General features: G+C 64.3%; 2 protein-coding genes across 5 annotated transcripts in view; one reads left to right on the plus strand and one right to left on the minus strand.

Moving 5' to 3' along the window:
- On the plus strand, positions 1 to 15595 carry BAIAP3 (BAI1 associated protein 3). 3 transcript variants are annotated; one of them, XM_082430674.1, is made up of 34 exons: positions 1 to 78; positions 5545 to 5685; positions 5939 to 6026; positions 6179 to 6259; positions 6581 to 6688; positions 7195 to 7254; positions 7385 to 7451; positions 7561 to 7756; positions 8005 to 8049; positions 8178 to 8255; positions 8367 to 8469; positions 8782 to 8889; positions 8982 to 9077; positions 9209 to 9312; positions 9551 to 9671; positions 10157 to 10281; positions 10375 to 10465; positions 10607 to 10663; positions 10774 to 10871; positions 10975 to 11026; positions 11115 to 11245; positions 11399 to 11522; positions 11601 to 11744; positions 11837 to 11929; positions 12034 to 12225; positions 12305 to 12373; positions 12471 to 12550; positions 12619 to 12727; positions 13144 to 13215; positions 13360 to 13440; positions 13525 to 13645; positions 13734 to 13857; positions 13939 to 14144; positions 14242 to 15595. In XM_082430674.1, exons 2-34 carry the CDS (start codon positions 5555 to 5557, stop codon positions 14343 to 14345), a joined length of 3459 nt encoding a protein of 1152 aa, XP_082286800.1. In that variant the 5' UTR covers positions 1 to 78; positions 5545 to 5554; the 3' UTR covers positions 14346 to 15595. The 3 variants fall into 3 exon arrangements, with proteins under 3 accessions (XP_082286800.1, XP_082286802.1, XP_082286801.1); XM_082430676.1 differs by lacking the exon at positions 1 to 78 and adding an exon at positions 1322 to 1455; XM_082430675.1 differs by lacking the exon at positions 1 to 78 and adding an exon at positions 1486 to 1686.
- TSR3 (TSR3 ribosome maturation factor) overlaps positions 15379 to 16707 on the minus strand; it is a 2609-nt gene continuing 1280 nt past the window's right edge. The window contains exons 4-6 of one of the 2 annotated variants that reach the window (XM_082430688.1): positions 16265 to 16441; positions 16027 to 16090; positions 15379 to 15565 (exon numbers count right to left, since the gene is read on the minus strand). In XM_082430688.1, the coding sequence (XP_082286814.1) occupies positions 15544 to 15565; positions 16027 to 16090; positions 16265 to 16441 (263 nt within the window). In that variant the 3' untranslated portion in view covers positions 15379 to 15543. Of the gene's footprint in view, positions 15753 to 16026; positions 16091 to 16264; positions 16442 to 16707 lie in introns of both variants that reach the window. The other variant, XM_082430687.1, reaches the window with a different exon arrangement.

Consider the following 16707-nt stretch of genomic DNA (forward strand, 5'->3'; position numbering starts at 1 on the left):
GTCAGGATGGAAGCAGGGCCTGGGGCCAGAACTTCCAGAAGGAGAACCCACCCTTCAGTGCCGTCTCCCACCCTGCAGGTCTGTCTTCCCCGAACCAGGTGGTTCTGTGTCTCATCCTGAACAGACAGGCACGTGTGGCATGGCTGTGAGTCTGGGTCTAGAAATTGAGACAGGTGGCAGCCCCATCCTGGGGCGAGGGGAAGCGCCTGGTCTCCTCTGGACTGGGGAATGAAGAAAGCACAGGTGGGCTGCCTCTCAGCATGCAGCTCTGTTCTGGAACTCTGCTCCTCCAGACTCTGGCCCTCTCCTAAGTTCAACTGACCCCTGGCCTCCCCAGAGCCAACTGTCTTTTGCCTCTGGGTCTGAGCTGAAGTGGGTTCCAGGTTTGTCTGTTCCCCATCTGGCCTGGAGTCCCTCCATTAGAGACGAGGTCTTTGGGGTGAAAACTTCTCCAAACCACAGTCTTGATCCCCAAGTACAAGGTGCTCTGAGGGTCCAGCAGGATCCGCCAAAGGCAGGGCTGGGATACAGGGACCCTGTGCATCTCTGACAAGTTCAGAACCTCTGAGCAGCCCCCAGGGTTCTCCAAGTGTGGTGGGAGGAGCCTCAGGTGATGGGGCCCCAGCCCAGACTTTGGGAATCAGCAGGTCCGGGGTGGGCCGAGCAATCTGTTTTTACAAGCTCTCCAGGTGACCACGGTGCGGTGGAGGGGCACTGAGGATGGGCTGGGAACGGCGCTAGAGGGGGTCCAGCCTATGCTGGCAGTTCCAGCTGGAGGGGCAACCCAGCAAGGGCCATGGGGTCGATCACCCCAACAGGTGATCAGGATTGCTGTGGGCATCCCGGGTTGGTGCCTGCAGCACCCCCTTGCCCCGGGTGCGGACTGTCCCTTCTGAGAAGAAGAGCGATTAGGCCCCAGACCAAGGTCCGCTCCATGTTTGTGTTGGGGACAGCGCTGGGCTGGTAGGGCGACTTCGCAGATGACTGCGCAGGCTTTCCAGAAAAGTCTGCGCTGCGGACCCGGGCATATCTTGTTCCGTTTCGGCGACTCTGGCTTCCCTGGGGCCCCCAGGAGGGGTCCTGACGCAGAGCAGATCCTGCTCCCGCACTGCACCCACCTGTGGGTTGACTGACAGCCCCGAACACCGCCCCTTGGGGGAGGGGGTGTCCGGCAGAGCACGGGGGTCGCAGGGATCCTCGCCCGGCGCCCCTTGCGGCGGGGTCGCGGTGGTGGGACTCAAGGGAGGCGGGGGCGGGGCGGAAGCGGGCCCGGAGCGGCGGGGCGGGGCGGGGCGAGCAGGCCCGGCCCCGCCCCCGGCCCCTGCAGCCGCTGCGCCCGCGCTGTGTTGTCTGCTCGGGCAGCTGCGAGCGGTTGCGCAGCCAAAGCTGCGGAACCGGTGCCGAGCGCGGCGCCCGCAGGAGCACTGTCCCCACTCCTCAGCCGCCCGGCCCACGGTGAGTGCCCCGGGCTCCCGCCCGGCCGTCGAAGCTCGGCCCGGCGCCCAGCCGACGTACAGGAGAGCCGCCGGTCCAGCTCCCGCGCCGCGCTCGCCGCCACCCCGGGCCCCGGGAGGTGGAGAAGACGCGCCGTCTGCCCCGGGGAGACGGAGGCCGGCGTGCGCTTGGAGGAGCGACCCTCGCTCTTGCGGCCCTCGGAGCGCGGAAGCAGGACCCGGCGGGAGCGGGGTGCGCACTGCGCAGGGGCGGGGGACCAGACCTCCCTGCCGCGGGGGGCGCGGGACTCCAGGACCACCGTCCGCCGCCGGCTCCCGGGGTGCGCAGGGTGACCCCGCTCCTACCCGGCGCGCCATCCCCGGGGGAAGCCGCAGGTGGGCCGGGGCCGAGGACCCCCGCCCCCACCCCGCTCCGAGACGCTCCGCGGGGTTTCCCAGCCAACCCTCCAGGGAGGAAGACGCCCCTAGAGCCCAGTTCCGTCCCCCTCCTGCCGATCCTGGCAGGACCCCTTGCTTTCCCCAAATCCCTCCAGACGTCTGGGTGGGTCCAAAAAAAATACACCCTCACCAGGTTTCCAAACTGCCCCCGAACCGAGCGCCCACCAATGAGAGAAACACCCCGACAGAACTGGGGGGCCCGAGGTTCTCACAGGGAGCTTCGGGAAGAGGGGGGACGGGAGGAAGGGGCGAGAGGGGATGTCACTGAGAGAAGTGGGAGGGAGGAACGCCGCGTGAACAGGTGAGGGAAGACAGGTAAGAGGGGGCCGGCCTGGCCAAGTGGGAGGGAACCTCGGAGGATTTCATTTTAAATGCGTTCATTCTAGAAGCATCTAGCTAGCCTTTTACAGCTGGTCTCAGGCTTCAGAGCTCTAGGTCCACCTACAGAGTTGGTTACAATACAGATTCCCAGGTCCATCCTTGGGGATTAAGTGGGGATGAGACCCTAATATTTGTAATGGGCACGCCAGGTGACTTGCAGTGGGGCACTGCAGCCGTGCTGTGTGCGGGGGAGCACTCTGTGCAGAGTCAATGAGGACACGGAGAGGTGGGAGCCGGAAATCCTATAGGAAGAGTGAGGGGGGTCAGGTAGGGGCTGGGCTGGGAAGAGAAGACCAAGAGGGCAGCAGGGACAGCTAGCTGGTGGGGCCAGACATCCTGCCACCCCCTCCTTATACATGCCCACGGCGGCATCAGTGGACCCCCGACCCCTAAGTCTCCAGGGACTGATTTCAGTAAGAAGGCCCCAGCGCCCTGAAGGTGTTTATTCACTCCAAGGGTGGCCGCTTGGCCACTGGGAACTCTGACTAGAGAGAGAGCTGGCCCTCCAGTTCAGCTCAGCTGCCCCAGACCTACCTGCTTCAGTGCCACCCCGGCTCCCCAGTGGGCTAGCAGGAGACAGCTTGGCTTTGAGCTCTGGGCTCGAGGCCTGGCTCAGGGCAGCTCACCCCAGCTCTGGGATGTGAAATGGGACAGTGACATCCACTTTGCAAATTATCATTTCCCATTCAACCCTGGGCCTTGGGCACAGCCCGGGAACATGGCGGGCCTGTCACTTTCAGCTGGGCCCAGTGCCTGTGTGGCGTTCAGCTCCTTGGCCCGCGTCACTTTGTTCGTTGGATAAATGGGAACTGGTGGCCAGGCATGCGCAGGGGTGCAGGCATGTCCTGCTCTGAGCTGCCGGCCAGACCTGGGACCGAGAAATGGAGAACTCAGGAAGGAATCCCATGGGGCCCGTCAGACAGATGGGGGGTCCCCTGCAGCCCTGTACCCAGCTCACTCTGCCCTGTACAGACTGAGGGCCCCTGCAGCCAGTGACTGCTTCCTGAGGGTCGGCCACATGCCCACTGTCAAAGGCAGCTCTGGGGGAGGTGCTGGCTGGCTCCCAGGCTGTTGGGTGCAGTGAGGTCATCACTGCTCAGGCGGCCCAGGGTTTCCAGGGGGGGAACAAAGGGAATTTCTGGGCTCTCAGGATGAGCCATCTCTCCTGGACCCCTGCACCCAGACGCCACTATTGCCCCATCCTGGCAATGGGCTGAGGAAGGGAGCAGGGAGGGGCCGCGCAGCACAGGGGAAGGCCAGCCCATCTGGATGGACCCCGAGACTCAAGCCGAGCCAAGAGCTTAGCGCTCGGACACCAGAGCTGGGGAGACCTCGACTCCATCCTGGGCCTCCTGCTGGCTCTGTGGCCTTGGGTGGGTTCCTAACCCCGGGGCCTCAGTTTCCTCGTCTAGGTGGGGGAGCAGAGTGGCACCCCCTCTCCAGGGCTGGTCTGAGGATTATCAGGGGAGGTGGCCTGCCTTGCCTTGAACATTTCGTTCTCACAGAGAAAGCCCCCCACCCTGCAGCTCAGGCCACTTGGCTCCTGCGTCATCTTCATCTCTGGGAATGTGAGCCCCGGAGCCCCTGTCACATGCAGACGCAGCTGGCGGTTGCCCTGGCAACAGCTAAAGCAGTGGCTGCTCCCTGGCTTTGGGGGGCTGTGGGGGGAGCAGCCTCTTCCACTCAGCTAGAGAGGAAAAGGGGGCCCGTGATGCCCAGCCCCCTTGGGACCTCACTGCTGGCTGTAGGGTGACAGCTTCGGGAAGTGCGTGCAGAGGCTGCGGAGCCCCCATCTTGGGTAGAGGCCCCCAGGGGCAGGTGCTGACAGGTATGGTGGGGGGAGCCACCTGCCTTCCCTGTCCCCAGCTCTCATGTCTGGCCAGATGACACCCTCTGAGCCCAGTGTCCCCTGGGCCCCACAGGTCCGGGGTTAGAGGATCAGGGAGCAGGACGAGGAGCTGAGAGCTGGTGGGGGTCGCAGACCAGGGATGGCAGCCCGGGCCCACCCAGAGACAGACCTGGTTTGCTCAAAAAGTCTGTTTAGGACCCACAAGGTGGCAGGCGTGCCTGGCCCCGGCTCTCCCAGCAGAGCATAAGCGTCCAGGAAGGGGCAGCGCTGGTAAACGGAGACTTGCACAAGCACAGGCCCAGCCCCTGAGCAGCGGGCGCACAGGGCAGGGGCGGGTCTCACCTGGCTCTCCCATTGCTAAGTGCCCGTGAGATCGGGGCAAGTAGAGTTGGATCTGGCTGGGTCCCCATTTCCTATTTTGTCAAATGAAAATGGCAGGCTCAGGCTGATGTGCCTGGCCCTGCGGGGGTGGTGGGGGGGCTCAAGAGTGGACAATGAGGGGACCCAGACAGTGCGAAGGCCCCCAGGTGGGCCAAAGGGAGCACGGTGTGTCCTGCACAAGAGGCCGGCAAGCCTGGGGCAGGGAGCCCGAGGGGTGGCACCGAGTGGCAGAGGTGGCCCGGGAAAGGGTCTTCACTTTGCCCTGATGGTTTTCAACGGGGAAACAGAAGACCACCCTGGGGATCCAGGGGGCCCAGGTCCGGAGGTTGTTGCCTGACCCAGGGGAGAGGTGGGTGCCTGGGCCGGGCCATGGGGTGGAAGAGGCAGGCTCAGGGGCCCTTGGTGGCTTAGCTATCATCTTGCCCTTCCCAGCGGGGTCTGCAGGGGACATTGAGACCCCTGGAGGACGTGTGTGGGTGTAACAGCAAAGGCTGGTCAGGCCGGGGGAACTGGAGTTGGCAGTGAGAGCTGCTTGCCCCTCAGGGGCATCCCAGGGCCTGGCCACCTGTACAGGAAGGTGTCCCCAGAGCAGGGCCTACTCCTCTTCTGGCAAGTGTGGGTTGTGGGGCCACAGCCCCCGCTCACTCTCCTGTCCGGCTCCAATTGCCCATGTTGCCATGGCAGCTGAGCCGCCATGTAGCATCCTGACTGGAGCAGCCCAGGTACCACGCTGGGACGGAGAGGGATCCTCTGTGTCAAGTGAGGAATGGGCTCCGGGCATCCCCTGAAGCCAGCTCAGTACTAGTCATTCTGGTCTGGGTGGCCAGAACCTGTGGAAGGGATAGGGCTTGGACTGAGCAAGTCTGCAGCCCTGGGAGGGGCTGGAGCCCATGACCCCAGCAGTGGGCACCTCTGAGTAACGGGGACACCTCAGTCATTGCTCAGGGTGGCACCTGATTTGATCATTGGGGACAGTATGGCCACGCCAGTGAATGAACAAGTGGCCCGACCGGAGGCCGTGGCTGTGCTCTCTGTCCGCAGGCCACCCACCATGTCCACCTTGCTGGAGATCAAGAGCAGCGTGCTCAGGCAGGTACAGGTGTGCCCGTCCTTCCGCCGGAGGACTGAGGAGGAGCCGGCGAGCAGCAGCACCGAAGTTCAGGAGCCCGCGGCTGGGGCCTGGTGGGTGCCCCACAGCCCGCTCCACACGGTCATGGTCACCTGATCTGGCCCCCCTTCCTTCACTGACCTCACACACCAGCTGCCCAGCATGGCCCCTGGGGGGAGCCCAGGAGGCTCTGAACCCAAGGCCATGGAGGGCATCATACCTCGCCCCCAGACATGCAGAGACCCTTGAGTCGTGTGGGCCGGCACGTGCCGTGAGCTGTAGCTTCGGGGAGGGTCTGCTGACCCCGAGTCTGGGCTTTCTTGGCAGGAAACCCGGAGATGGTGTGGAGTTCTTCGCCCAGATGCGCCTCATCCTGAAGAAGGGGGAAGGCAGACAGGGCCTGCCGTGCCCCGAGGTGCGGATAGCACGAGCACTGCTGCCTGGCATGGGGCGCTGGGCCAGGCCTCCCCACCTGCCCCTCCGCCCTCCACTCCCTCCCTCCCTGGAGCACTCCCCACCCCACTGGCCCTGGGAGCCACAGAGGCCCTCACCCGGTGCCCTTCACAGGTCCTCCTGCGCAGTAGCTCCCCAGCCCCCACAGAGCCCGTGGACCCCAGCCGTGGCCTTAGAGCCCTGACCCAAGAGGAGGTAAGGGGGAAGGGGTCCTGGCCCCAGGAGGGGCTGTAAGTACCTCTGTGTGCCAGACTTAGGGTCTGGGGTGGGTGGGCCAGGCCTTCCCATGGAAGCGAGCAGAGGTCAGGGGTGAGGAGGGACCCCCAGTGGAGGGCCTGCTAGGTGCAAAGGCACAGAGGCAGGGTTTGGGCTCTGCCAGTGGGAGGAGCTGCTGGGGGCTGGGCACACAGGGTGGACTCAAGGAGCCTGAGATCCCCTGTGGCCAGAGCCCGGGGCTGAGGAGAGACAGGGACAGGGTGGCCGGGACTCAGCATGTGCTCCCCTCCCCACCTGCAGGTGGAGATGCTCTATGAGGAAGCCTTGTACACAGTCTTTTACCGGGCAGGGACCATGGGCCCCGACCAGGTGGATGACCAGGAGGTCCTACTGAGCTACCTGCAGCAGGTGAGCCCCATTGGCCCCACCCACCGTCCTGGCCTGGCCCCTCCCCATCTCTGGGGAGGACTGAGACACTTTCCCCCACCTGCTTATGTCACTATCACCTGAACAACACACACAGATTTGCCCCATGTACACAAGACACACACACACACACACACACACACAGACGCACAGGCAGACACAAATAGGCTGACAGGCATACCCAGAAAGATGGAGTGATGGACAGACCCACAGACACATTCAAACAGAAGAACACAAAGACAGACAGATGAACACAGAGACAGATATAAAGAACACACGAAATGACAGGTAGACAAACAGATACAGGACATACAAAGAAGGATGGACAGACAGACACACAGAAAAAAGTAGAAAGGACAAACCAACAGATGGACAGACACCTTTATTCTTCACCTGTGTGTGCTCCCCCAACCCCGTGAGGCCCCCAGGACGATAGTCAGCCCTGCTTCAGCGGTACCTGGGCCCTCACACCTGTCCGCCCTGTGCAGGTGTTCGGCACCAGCCCCGAGGAACATGCTGAGGCCATGGAGCGTGTGAAGAAGGCCAAGGTGAGGCTGCCGCCCACCTGGGCAGACGCTGACCAGCGCAGTGCTCGTGTGCAGGGGCTTGGGGTGGAGGGGGCACAGGGCTGGGTCATGCTGAGCCCCGAGAGGCCCTCACACCCCCACCCACCCACAGGCTCCCACATATGCCCTGAAAGTCTCCGTCATGCGTGCCAAGAACCTGCTGGCCAAAGACCCCAATGGTGAGTGGGGTTGGCTAGCTCAGCCGGGACGTTGGCTGGCTCAGGTGTGGGGGTCACGGGGGGGGCCTGGGGTCAGGGGTCAGGGGCTGAGGCACCTGCCGTGTCCCAGGTTTCAGTGACCCGTACTGCATGCTGGGCATCCTGCCGGCCTCAGGCACCCTGAGGGAGCCGGGCCCACACAAGGAGCAGCGCTTCAGCTTCCGCAAGGGCAGCAAGCGTGGTGGCCCACTGCCGGCCAAGTGCATCCAGGTCACCGAGGTCAAGAGCAGCACCCTGAACCCCGTGTGGAAGGAGCACTTCCTTTTGTAAGGCCCCTCGTCCAGCTGGGTGGCAGGGTGGTTGGGCAGGGTCTGCTGCAGTGCCAGGCTGATCCTGGGGTTGCATGTGGCAGCTGTGCCTGTATGTGGTCTCAGTGCCTGCCCCAGGGAACTGAGGGGCTGGTCCTATGCCCATTTTCCAGACGAGGAGACTGAGGCTCAGAAATGGTCCCTGCCCCAGCTCCGGGCAGAGGATCACCTGGACCCTAAAGGGTATCTCTCTGTTCTCCTTATAGTGAGATTGAGGATGTCAGCACCGACCAGCTGCACCTGGACATCTGGTATAGGCCCCTGTGCCCTGCAGGACAGGGGATGTGGGCGCCTCTGGTCTTGGGAGAGCGGGAGGGGGCAGTCAGGGCCAGGCTGTGCTCCAGACCAGCCAGGTACCCCCACCTCGCCCCACCCTTAGGGATCATGATGATGACGTGTCCCTGGTGGAAGCGTGCAGGAAGCTGAATGAAGTCATTGGCCTAAAGGGCATGAGCAGGTATGGCAGGTGGGACCCTTGTGCCCCTGACGCTCACAGCTCGGCCACGGGGGCCAGAAGGTGGTGGCTCCTCAGGGACCACGGGTGTGACGCTCACCCTACTGCTCCCAGGTATTTCAAACAGATTGTCAAGTCTGCCCGTGCAAATGGGACAGCAGGGCCCACGGAGGACCACACCGATGACTTCCTGGGGTGCCTCAACATACCCATCCGGGTGAGTGGGTGTCGGGGCGTCACTCATGGAACACCTGCTCATGGGTGCCCCGCCTTCCTGCGATACTGCTGCTGGCTATGTCCTGTGATTCCCCCAACAGTCTCCCATCTTTCTGGGGCTGGGGGGGGCACCATGCTGGGAGGAGTGGGGGAGGGACAGCCTCCAGGGGTCCAGGCACCCCTAAGCGCTCCCTGTGCTGGTTACCCATGTTCAGTGGGAAGCGGAGGCCTGTTTTCTCCCCACGGTGCTGCAGACAGTCTGTGCGGGAGGAAGAGGGAGGCAGAATCGCCAATCTGAACCCCCTTTCCCCAGGAGGTGCCTGTGGCTGGTGAGGACCGCTGGTTCAAACTGGAACCGCGCTCCAGCGCCTCCCGCGTGCAGGGGGACTGCCAGCTGGTCCTCAAGCTGATCACCACACAGGTGGGAAGCCAAGGGGGACCCCCGCCCTGCGGCCCTGCGCCCCAGCCCATGGGCTTGGGCAGGGCTGGTGACCGGCGGGCCCTGCGTTCCAGAGGGACACGAGCATGAGCCAGCGCGGGCGCTCGGGCTTCCTGTCCTACCTGCTGCTGCTCAGCCGTCTGCTGCAGTTCGAGCACCGAGCCGAGGAGGTAGCGCCGCCCTCGGGCCCCCGGGGCAGCCAGGCGCGGCGTGGGGAGGGCGAGAGGGGGAGGCCGGGGACCTGGGGGCCGAGAGGGGATGGGGGTCTCCCGCCTCCACCCACGCCCGGCCCGTCCCCCAGCCCAACTCGAGCAGCTGGCGCGGTGAGCTCAGCGGGCCTGCGGCCACCGTGCTCTGCCTGCACGGCGCGCAAAGCAACCTGTCGGCGCTGCAGCTGGCTGTGCTGTGAGTGGGCGAGGCCGCGCCGCAAGAGGGCAGGGCCCCGACGCGGCGGAAGGGCGGCGGGAGGGGCAGAGCCTCGGCGGGCGAAACTGCAAGTACATGGGCGGGGCCGTGTCGCGAGGGGCGGGGCACTGGGGGGCGGGGCCCGGAAAGGGGCTGTGCTGTGAGTTGGAGGGGCGCCGGTTTCCTCCCGGTCCCGGCCCCAAGGCCGCTGTCCTGACCCTGGGCTGGGGCCCCGCAGGCACTGGCAGGTCAGCAGCCGCCACCATCAGACTCGCACCCTGGACTACGGCTACCTGCTGGGGCTGCTGGAAGATATGCAGGCACACTGGGAGGAGGCAGCCTCGCTGCCCCAGGAGCAGGTGGGCTCGGCTGAAAATGCTGTTCCTGGGGGGTGTGCTGTGGAGTTGCTCAGGCTGGGGCAGGCAGGGACGGCCAGAGTCCTGCCCTGGTGGGGTGCACAGCCTGCGGGTGCGGTAGGTGGTTAAAAACAAACGGACAAATTGCGGGACCTGGGAGAGAGCACGTGCTGTGCGGTCCCAGGATCGGGTGTGCGATACCTTGATGGAGTCCCGAGGGAGGGAGGCCGTGCCGCTTCAGCCCCGCGAGCAACAGAGGGAGTGGGCCAGCTCGCAGGAGGCACAGCTGGTAGTGCAAAGACCCTGAGGGCGTCTGTGCCTCCAGGGGGAGCTGCGGAGGCAGGGGCTGGAGAGGTCATCACTGCAAGGCCAGTGGGGTTGGAGGTGGTGGTAGGGAGGGTGCTCCTCAGGGCAGAGCCTTGTAGACTGGCTGGTTCTGCCGTGGAGCGGGCACTCAGGAGTCAGTTCTTAAGGGCCCTGTCCCCCAGGAGGAGGGACTGGCAGACAGCTTTTCCGCCTTCTCTGAGTTTGGGCTTCGGCTGCTGCGCCAGCTCCGAGACTACTTCCCTGCCACCAACAGCACAGCCGTCTACCGCCTGGAGCTGCTGTTGAAGTGGGTGCAGCCGCTGGCACGAGGGGTGTGGGTGTGGGTAGGGGTAGGGGACTGGGTGGGGCACCCCCAGTCAGCGGGTGACGGGTCACCCAGGTGTCTTGGCAAGCTGCAGCTCTTCCAGCCTTCCTTTGAGATCTGCCCCTTCGAGACGGAGCTAAACATGGACATTGCTGCTGCCCTGAAGGTGTGTCTGGTAGCTTGGTCTGGGCTAACTGCTCCGGCCCTGCCCGTGCCCCTGCCCCCGCCTGGACCTGCTGTACCACACACACTTTGTTGTCCTTCTTCCCTCCCACCCACCATTCTGCCTCGGTGGCTTCCCTTGCAGAGAGGCAACCGTGAATGGTTCGACAAGCTCCTGAACTCCCAGAGTCCTCGTGAGCAGGTGTGACTCAGGGGGGCATGGGTCAGGGGAAGCAGGTGTGGCTCAGGGAAGGGGAGGGGGGCAGCATGTGGGTGCAGGCCAGAAGGTCAGTGTGCTGGGCTTCCTTGCAGCCGGGGCCACAGCGCCTTGCAGGGCTGGTCAAGCTGGCTGATGCTGTCTACGAGGACCTGCAGTCCTGCTATGGCATCTACGCCAGCCTCTTCCACAGGTGGGGCCAGCGCTCTCCCTGCTGCCCCTGCACCCAGCCCCTCAAGTGCTGCTGCTGGGCTGGGGAGCAGGGAGAGCAGATGTCTGAGGTGTGTCCTTTGCAGCATCATCAAGATCGACTTCTTCACCCTCACCTTTCGGCAGCTGGAGCGTCTGGTGAGGAGGCGGCCTGGGGAGAGCCCCCTGGCTGGGAAGGGGCCTGGGTTTCCTGTTGTTGGCAGTCTGACTCCACCCTCCTGGGCAGGTGGCGGAAGAGGCGTGGGTGCTGACGGAGGAGCTGAGCCCGAAGATGACCCTCGAGGTGGCCTCAGGGCTTTTTGAGCTCTACCTGACCCTGGCAGACATCCAGCGCTTCTGGAGCAGCATCCCAGGCCGGTGGGTGCCCTGCCCCCACCTGTCCTCCAGTCTCCTCTTGGAGGGCTCTGTGCAAGAGACTCTCCCCCGGGGCCTCCTTAGGCTAGGAACCTGGGACATGTTGGCTCAAGGTGTCTTGAGTTGGGGCGAGCTCTGACTGGCCTTCTGCTGCAGGGACAGCCGCTCCCTTGCCCTGGCTGGCATCCATGCCCCGTTCCTGCCCGCTGTGAAGCTTTGGCTGCAGGTGCTGCGGGACCAAGCCAAGTGGAGGCTTCAGGGAGCCGTGGATGTGGACACAGTGAGTGAGCACCCAGGCCTGAGGGTGCTGGGCTCATCCGGGGCACCCTCACAACCAAGGCTTCCTCCTGCTTCCTAGCTGGAGCCCATGGATTCCTCCTCCAAGCACAGCAGCTCCACAGCCACTGCAAGCCTCTGCTTCAGCCACATGCAGGAGCTGTGGGCCCGCCTGGCATGGCCAGACCCTGCCCAGGCCCAGGGGCTGGGCACCCAGCTCAGCCAGGTGGGGACTCCCGAGAGGAGATCGGGGTCTGGAGGGGCAACAGGGCCAGGGGACATGGCCCACAGCTCCTGAGCCCCCATCTTCCACCCCAGGACCTGTGTGAAGCTGCCCTCTTCTACACAGAGCTGCTGCGGAAGAAGGTGGACACTCAGCCTGGGGCAGCGGGCGAGGCAGTGAGCGAGCCAGTGAGCCGACAGGCGGGTGGGGAGGGTCCAGTTAGGGGGAGGAGGAGGTGCGGTGGGGCCACCACCCGACTGCCAACCCACACATGTCCGGCACACCTCCCCAGCTCTGCGTGGTCCTCAACGACGTGGAGCTCCTGCGCAAGGCTGCTGACCAGGCGCTGCGTGGCCTGGTGTGGCCGGAGGGGGCTCCAGGGCTCGAGGGTGTGCTCCCGCGCCCCCTGCTCAGCTGCATGCAGGCCCTGGATGAGGACCTGCAGCGGGAGGCCCGAACCGTGACGGCACACCTGACCTCCAAGGTGGGCAGGGATGGTGGGGCGGGACCTGGCTGCCCCCTCCCTGCACCCCAACTTGGTGCTGAACGCCGTCCTCCCGCAGATGGTGGGTGACATCAGGAAGTACGTGCAGCACATCAGCCTCTCACCTGACTCAATCCAGAACGAGGAGGTGAGTGCCCGGCCAGGTGAGGGTTTGGGCATGGCGGGGAATGTGTGTGTGGGGTGGGGGCCCAGGCTCAGTCCCAGCCTGCGGACCCTGCCTGCAGGCCATGGCCCCGCTCCTGAAGTACCTGGATGAGAAGCTGGCTCTGCTGAACGCCTCACTAGTGAAGGAGAACCTGAGCAGGTATGGTCCCAGGCAGGTGGAGCAGGGCTGGCCCAGTGTCCAGTCACAGATGCCGAGTGTCCCTACAGGGTGCTGGAGGCCCTCTGGGAGCTGCTGCTACAGGCTATTCTGCAGGCTCTGGGCGCAAACCGTGACGTGTCTGCCGACTTCTATGGGCGCTTCCACTTCACGCTGGAGGTAGGGCCATGTGGAAGAGCCCTTTCTGCTGCAGCTCCCAGTTCCTGGCTCCCCCCAACCCCAGGCCCAGGGCGACAAGCCTGCTGACCCTTCCCAGCTGCCCTGCTGCACCCTGCTGGGACGCCAGGCCTTCCCTGGACACCCCTCCTCTGGGAACCCACCAGGGCAGCATCTCCTTCCCCCAGCCCACCTGTGTCAGAAGCACCTGGGCCATCTGTTAAGACAGCTATCTGGCCTCAGGCACTGACATTTTCCCAAGCTTCCTGGGGGCTTCTGATGCGCCCCAGGTGTGAGTGGCTCTGCCCTGGGCTCCCGAGAGCCCGAGCTGGGTGCTGCTCAAGGCTCCATTTGTCTCCACTCTCGGTCCCCAGCACCCACCTCGCCCCTGATATCTCTCCCTTCTTGCCCTGCCGCAGGCCCTGGTCAATTTTTTCCACGCTGAGGGCCAGGGTTTACCCCTGGAGAGCCTGAGGGACGGAAGCTACAAGGTGAAGTTTGGCCCTGGGGCCTCTGACAGAGGAAGGGGGAGGGGCGGACACCAGAGACCCAAGTTTGAGTTCATCCACGCCCCACACGTGAAATGGGGCCGTGAGGAGCTGCCGGCATCACCAGGGGCCTCCTCCTTCCTGCAGAGGCTGGAGGAGGAGCTGCGCCTGCACCAGTGCTCCACCCGGGAGTGCATCGAGCAGTACTACTTGGACAAGCTCAAGCAGGTAGTGCGGCCCAGGTGCGGGCACGAGGCCCCGCCTCCGGGAGTCCCCGGGCTCCGGCTCATCGGCCCCCTGGCCTTTCCGCAGAGGTCCCTGGAGCACAACCGGTTTGGGCGCCTGAGCGTCCGCTGCCACTACGAGGCAGCCGAACAGCGGCTGGCGGTGGAGGTGCTGCACGCCGCCGACCTGCTCCCCCTGGACGCCAACGGTGCGGGGGAGGGGTGCGGCGGGGCGGGGCGGGGCGAGGCGGGGCTGGCGGGGACGGCGGCGTGGTCCGCTCACAGCCGTGTCCCTAGGCCTGAGCGACCCCTTTGTGATCGTGGAGCTGGGCCCGCCGCACCTTTTCCCTCTGGTCCGCAGTCAGAGGACCCAGGTCAAGAGCCGAACGCTGCACCCCGTGTACGACGAGCTCTTCTACTTGTGAGTGTCCCTCCCTGCCCTGCCCGTCAGGAGCCGGGAGCAGGGTTCCAGGTGACCACCACCCGCCTCCCCCGCCCCCAGCTCCGTGCCCGCAGAGGCCTGCCGCCGCCGGGGCGCCTGCGTGCTGTTCACCGTCATGGACCACGATTGGCTGTCCACCAACGACTTCGCGGGGGAGGCAGCCCTGGGCCTGGGCAGCATTGGCGGCGTCGCGAGGCCCCAGGTGGGAGGGAGCGCGAGGGCCGGGCAGCCGGTCACCCTGCACCTGCGCCGGCCCAGAGCCCAGGGTGAGTGAGGGGCGGGGCGGGGGCGGGGTTGAGGGCGGGGCCAGCCGGGGCTGACGCTGGCCCGGCCCCGTCCCGTCCCCTCTCCACCCGCCCGCAGTGAGATCGGCGCTTAGGATGCTGGAGGGCCGCAACAACAAGGAGGCGCAGGAGTTTGTCAAGAGACTCAAGGAGCTGGAGAAGTACATGGAGGCGGACCCCTGAGCCCCTGCGGCCGCCAGCCAGGCCCTCCCCAAGTCCCCGTGTTGTTCTCTCGCCGTGGTCAGCTTTGTGCAGCCGGGATCGTGGTGCCCCTTCCCCTGCTTCATGGTGTGTTTGCTGTGGCTGGACTCCCTGGGCTCCCTTTTGCCCTGGCCGTGTCTCTGTGGTGTGTGCTGTGAACCCCCTGTGCCCAGTAAACCCCACCCCACTGGATCTGGATGGCCAACTGGGCGAGGCCTGGCCAGCAGCTGCCCCCCAAACCCTGGAGCAGAGAGAACAGGCCTGGCCGCCAGGTGAGCTTCCCGCCTTGCCTCAGGTTCCACAGCCACAGGGCAGGAGGGCGCTGGTCTTAAAAGCAGGGCTCTCAGTGGGGCAGCCTTGCCCCCCAGGGGACATTAGGTGCTGCCTGGAGACATTTTTGGTAGTCAGTCACATTTGGGGAGTGGGTGAAGGCTGTGCTATTGGCACCAGTGGGTAGAAACCAGGCTTGACATCCTGCCATGAACCCTCCCCCCCCCCCAACAAAGAATGGTTCACTCCTAAATGTCACCAGTGCTACACAGGAGAGCCCTGTCCTAAAGGAGGTTCTGTCCTCGTCTCTCCAGGGCTGGGGCAAGGCCTCACTAGGTGAAGAGGCAGGAAGGTCTGCGTTTTGAGTCTGGACAATCCAGGCTTTGGAGGGAGAGAGTGAACATGTGCAGTGTCCCCATCCTTCTCCAGGGACCCTCCACCCCAGAAGCCATGTGGAGGGTGGTTTGCCTGAGAGCTGCACAGGTCTCCAGTCCCCACCCAGCTGACAGGCCCAGGGTCTCTGGCTGAGGATGTCGCTCAAGGCTGGTCAGTGTAAGGGGCTCCATGCCAACTGGCCAGCTATCTGGCGTTTCTTTTCACGAACGCATGGGTGCCCACACAAGACCTACCCCGCAGCCCCATCCCCACACCCCAGACTCTTCTAGGCAGGGTCTGCCTCACTAGAGGCTGAGGGTCCCCCCAAACCCACAGGCCAAGTGCAGAGAAGCAGAGGCTCACACAGGGATCTCCTTGGCTTGCAGCTTCATTGGGAGGGCTCTGAGGCAGGACCCAGAGCAAGGCCAGGTTAGAAGCACAGGGAGAAAACCCAGACAGAGTCCAGTCCTGCTGGCAGCTGCAGGGGCTGAGGCCACCAGGCCTGTGTGTGTTCCCGCAAGTTCCACTGCCATCTCTAGATGTCCTCGTCACTCCGCCTTGTAAAATATACACGTCTGCAACTTTCAGTCTCTCTGCCGTTTCTTGATTCCTTTCCAAATCTCTGTGGGGACCCTGGCCTCCGTCTCTTCAGGGCTGCTGCTGCTGCCTCCCCCATCCTCGGGGTCAGGCCCAAGTTCCTCAGACTCCTCCTCGGTGTCACTGTCAGCCCTGTCTCTGGGCAGCCTGGGAGGGAGGGGTGCGTTCACTGGCCAGTCTGAGGTAACACCCCTCCCCACTCACTCACCAAAGCCCCCAAGCTGAGGACAGATTCCTATTCCCTGTCCTCTCAAAACTGAAATCTCTCCATCAGGACATCCACCTTCCCTTCTCCGCACTCGGAAAGGCATCCTGGTGTTTAGGACACCACCCCACCCTGCAGCAGGAGTGGCTGAGGCCAGAGGCGGAGGGGAGCCCTGGGTCTGAGCTGTCATGAAACTTGGGAAGCCCAAGGACCTACCGGGGGCCAGACACGGGCCTGTTGGGGTTTGCAAACTCTCGCCCTGAATCCACATCAAAGGGATCTGAATCGAGGAATCAAAGAGGAAAGCGACCTGTAGGTGAGCCTGGAGCAGAACCAAACGTCCCACAGCTGTGGCAGGGAGGCTCCCCCCAACCCCCAGGCTTCTCAAAGGAGGTGGCAGGCCTGGAGGGTGCTGGCTCCCACCCAGGGGGCTTGTGTCTGTGCCAGGCCTCACCGATTTCCTCCTCTTCCTCAGGCTCCTTGGTGTGGGCCAGGAACTCCTGCTCTGCCTGCAGCACCTCCTCTGGGCCACTGCAGGCTGCATACTTGTCCAGGAGCTGGCGGTTCAGGTCTAGGAAGCCCTTGCCCCACTTGAACTTCCGTAGCAAAATGACAGCAAGGTCTGAAAAACCTGTTGGTGCAGGAAACAGGAATTCCAAGGATGTGGACAATCCCTCTCCTGTTACCCTTGGAGCTGGTTCCTTCTGTCCCAGGAACTAAAAGTCCCGCTGACACTTTCCCACGGTCCAGACAGCCCATGCCCACTCACCAGCCTCTGCCTCAGTAGCCCATTAAGTCCCTCTCCCCACAGGGAGTCTCACAGGGCCACCCACCTGGGCCTCCATGTGGACCATAAGGTCTCTGGGGGTGAGCTGTGGTAACAAAGGACTCTCAGGG

This window comes from Balaenoptera physalus (assembly GCF_965194825.1).
Source record: "Balaenoptera physalus genome assembly, chromosome: 16".
In the NCBI taxonomy this organism is placed as follows: domain Eukaryota; kingdom Metazoa; phylum Chordata; class Mammalia; order Artiodactyla; family Balaenopteridae; genus Balaenoptera; species Balaenoptera physalus.

What these genes read in the sequence shown, in the direction of transcription:
- BAIAP3 (XM_082430674.1), top strand. Translation starts at nt 5,555, where the DNA reads ATGTCCACCTTGCTGGAGATCAAGAGCAGCGTGCTCAGGCAGGTACAG. An exon ending in TCAAGCTGATCACCACACAG is followed by an intron (nt 8,890 to 8,981) that starts GTGGGAAGCCAA and finishes CCTGCGTTCCAG; the next exon opens with AGGGACACGAGCATGAGCCA. An exon ending in GCGAGGCAGTGAGCGAGCCA is followed by an intron (nt 11,930 to 12,033) that starts GTGAGCCGACAG and finishes ACACCTCCCCAG; the next exon opens with CTCTGCGTGGTCCTCAACGA.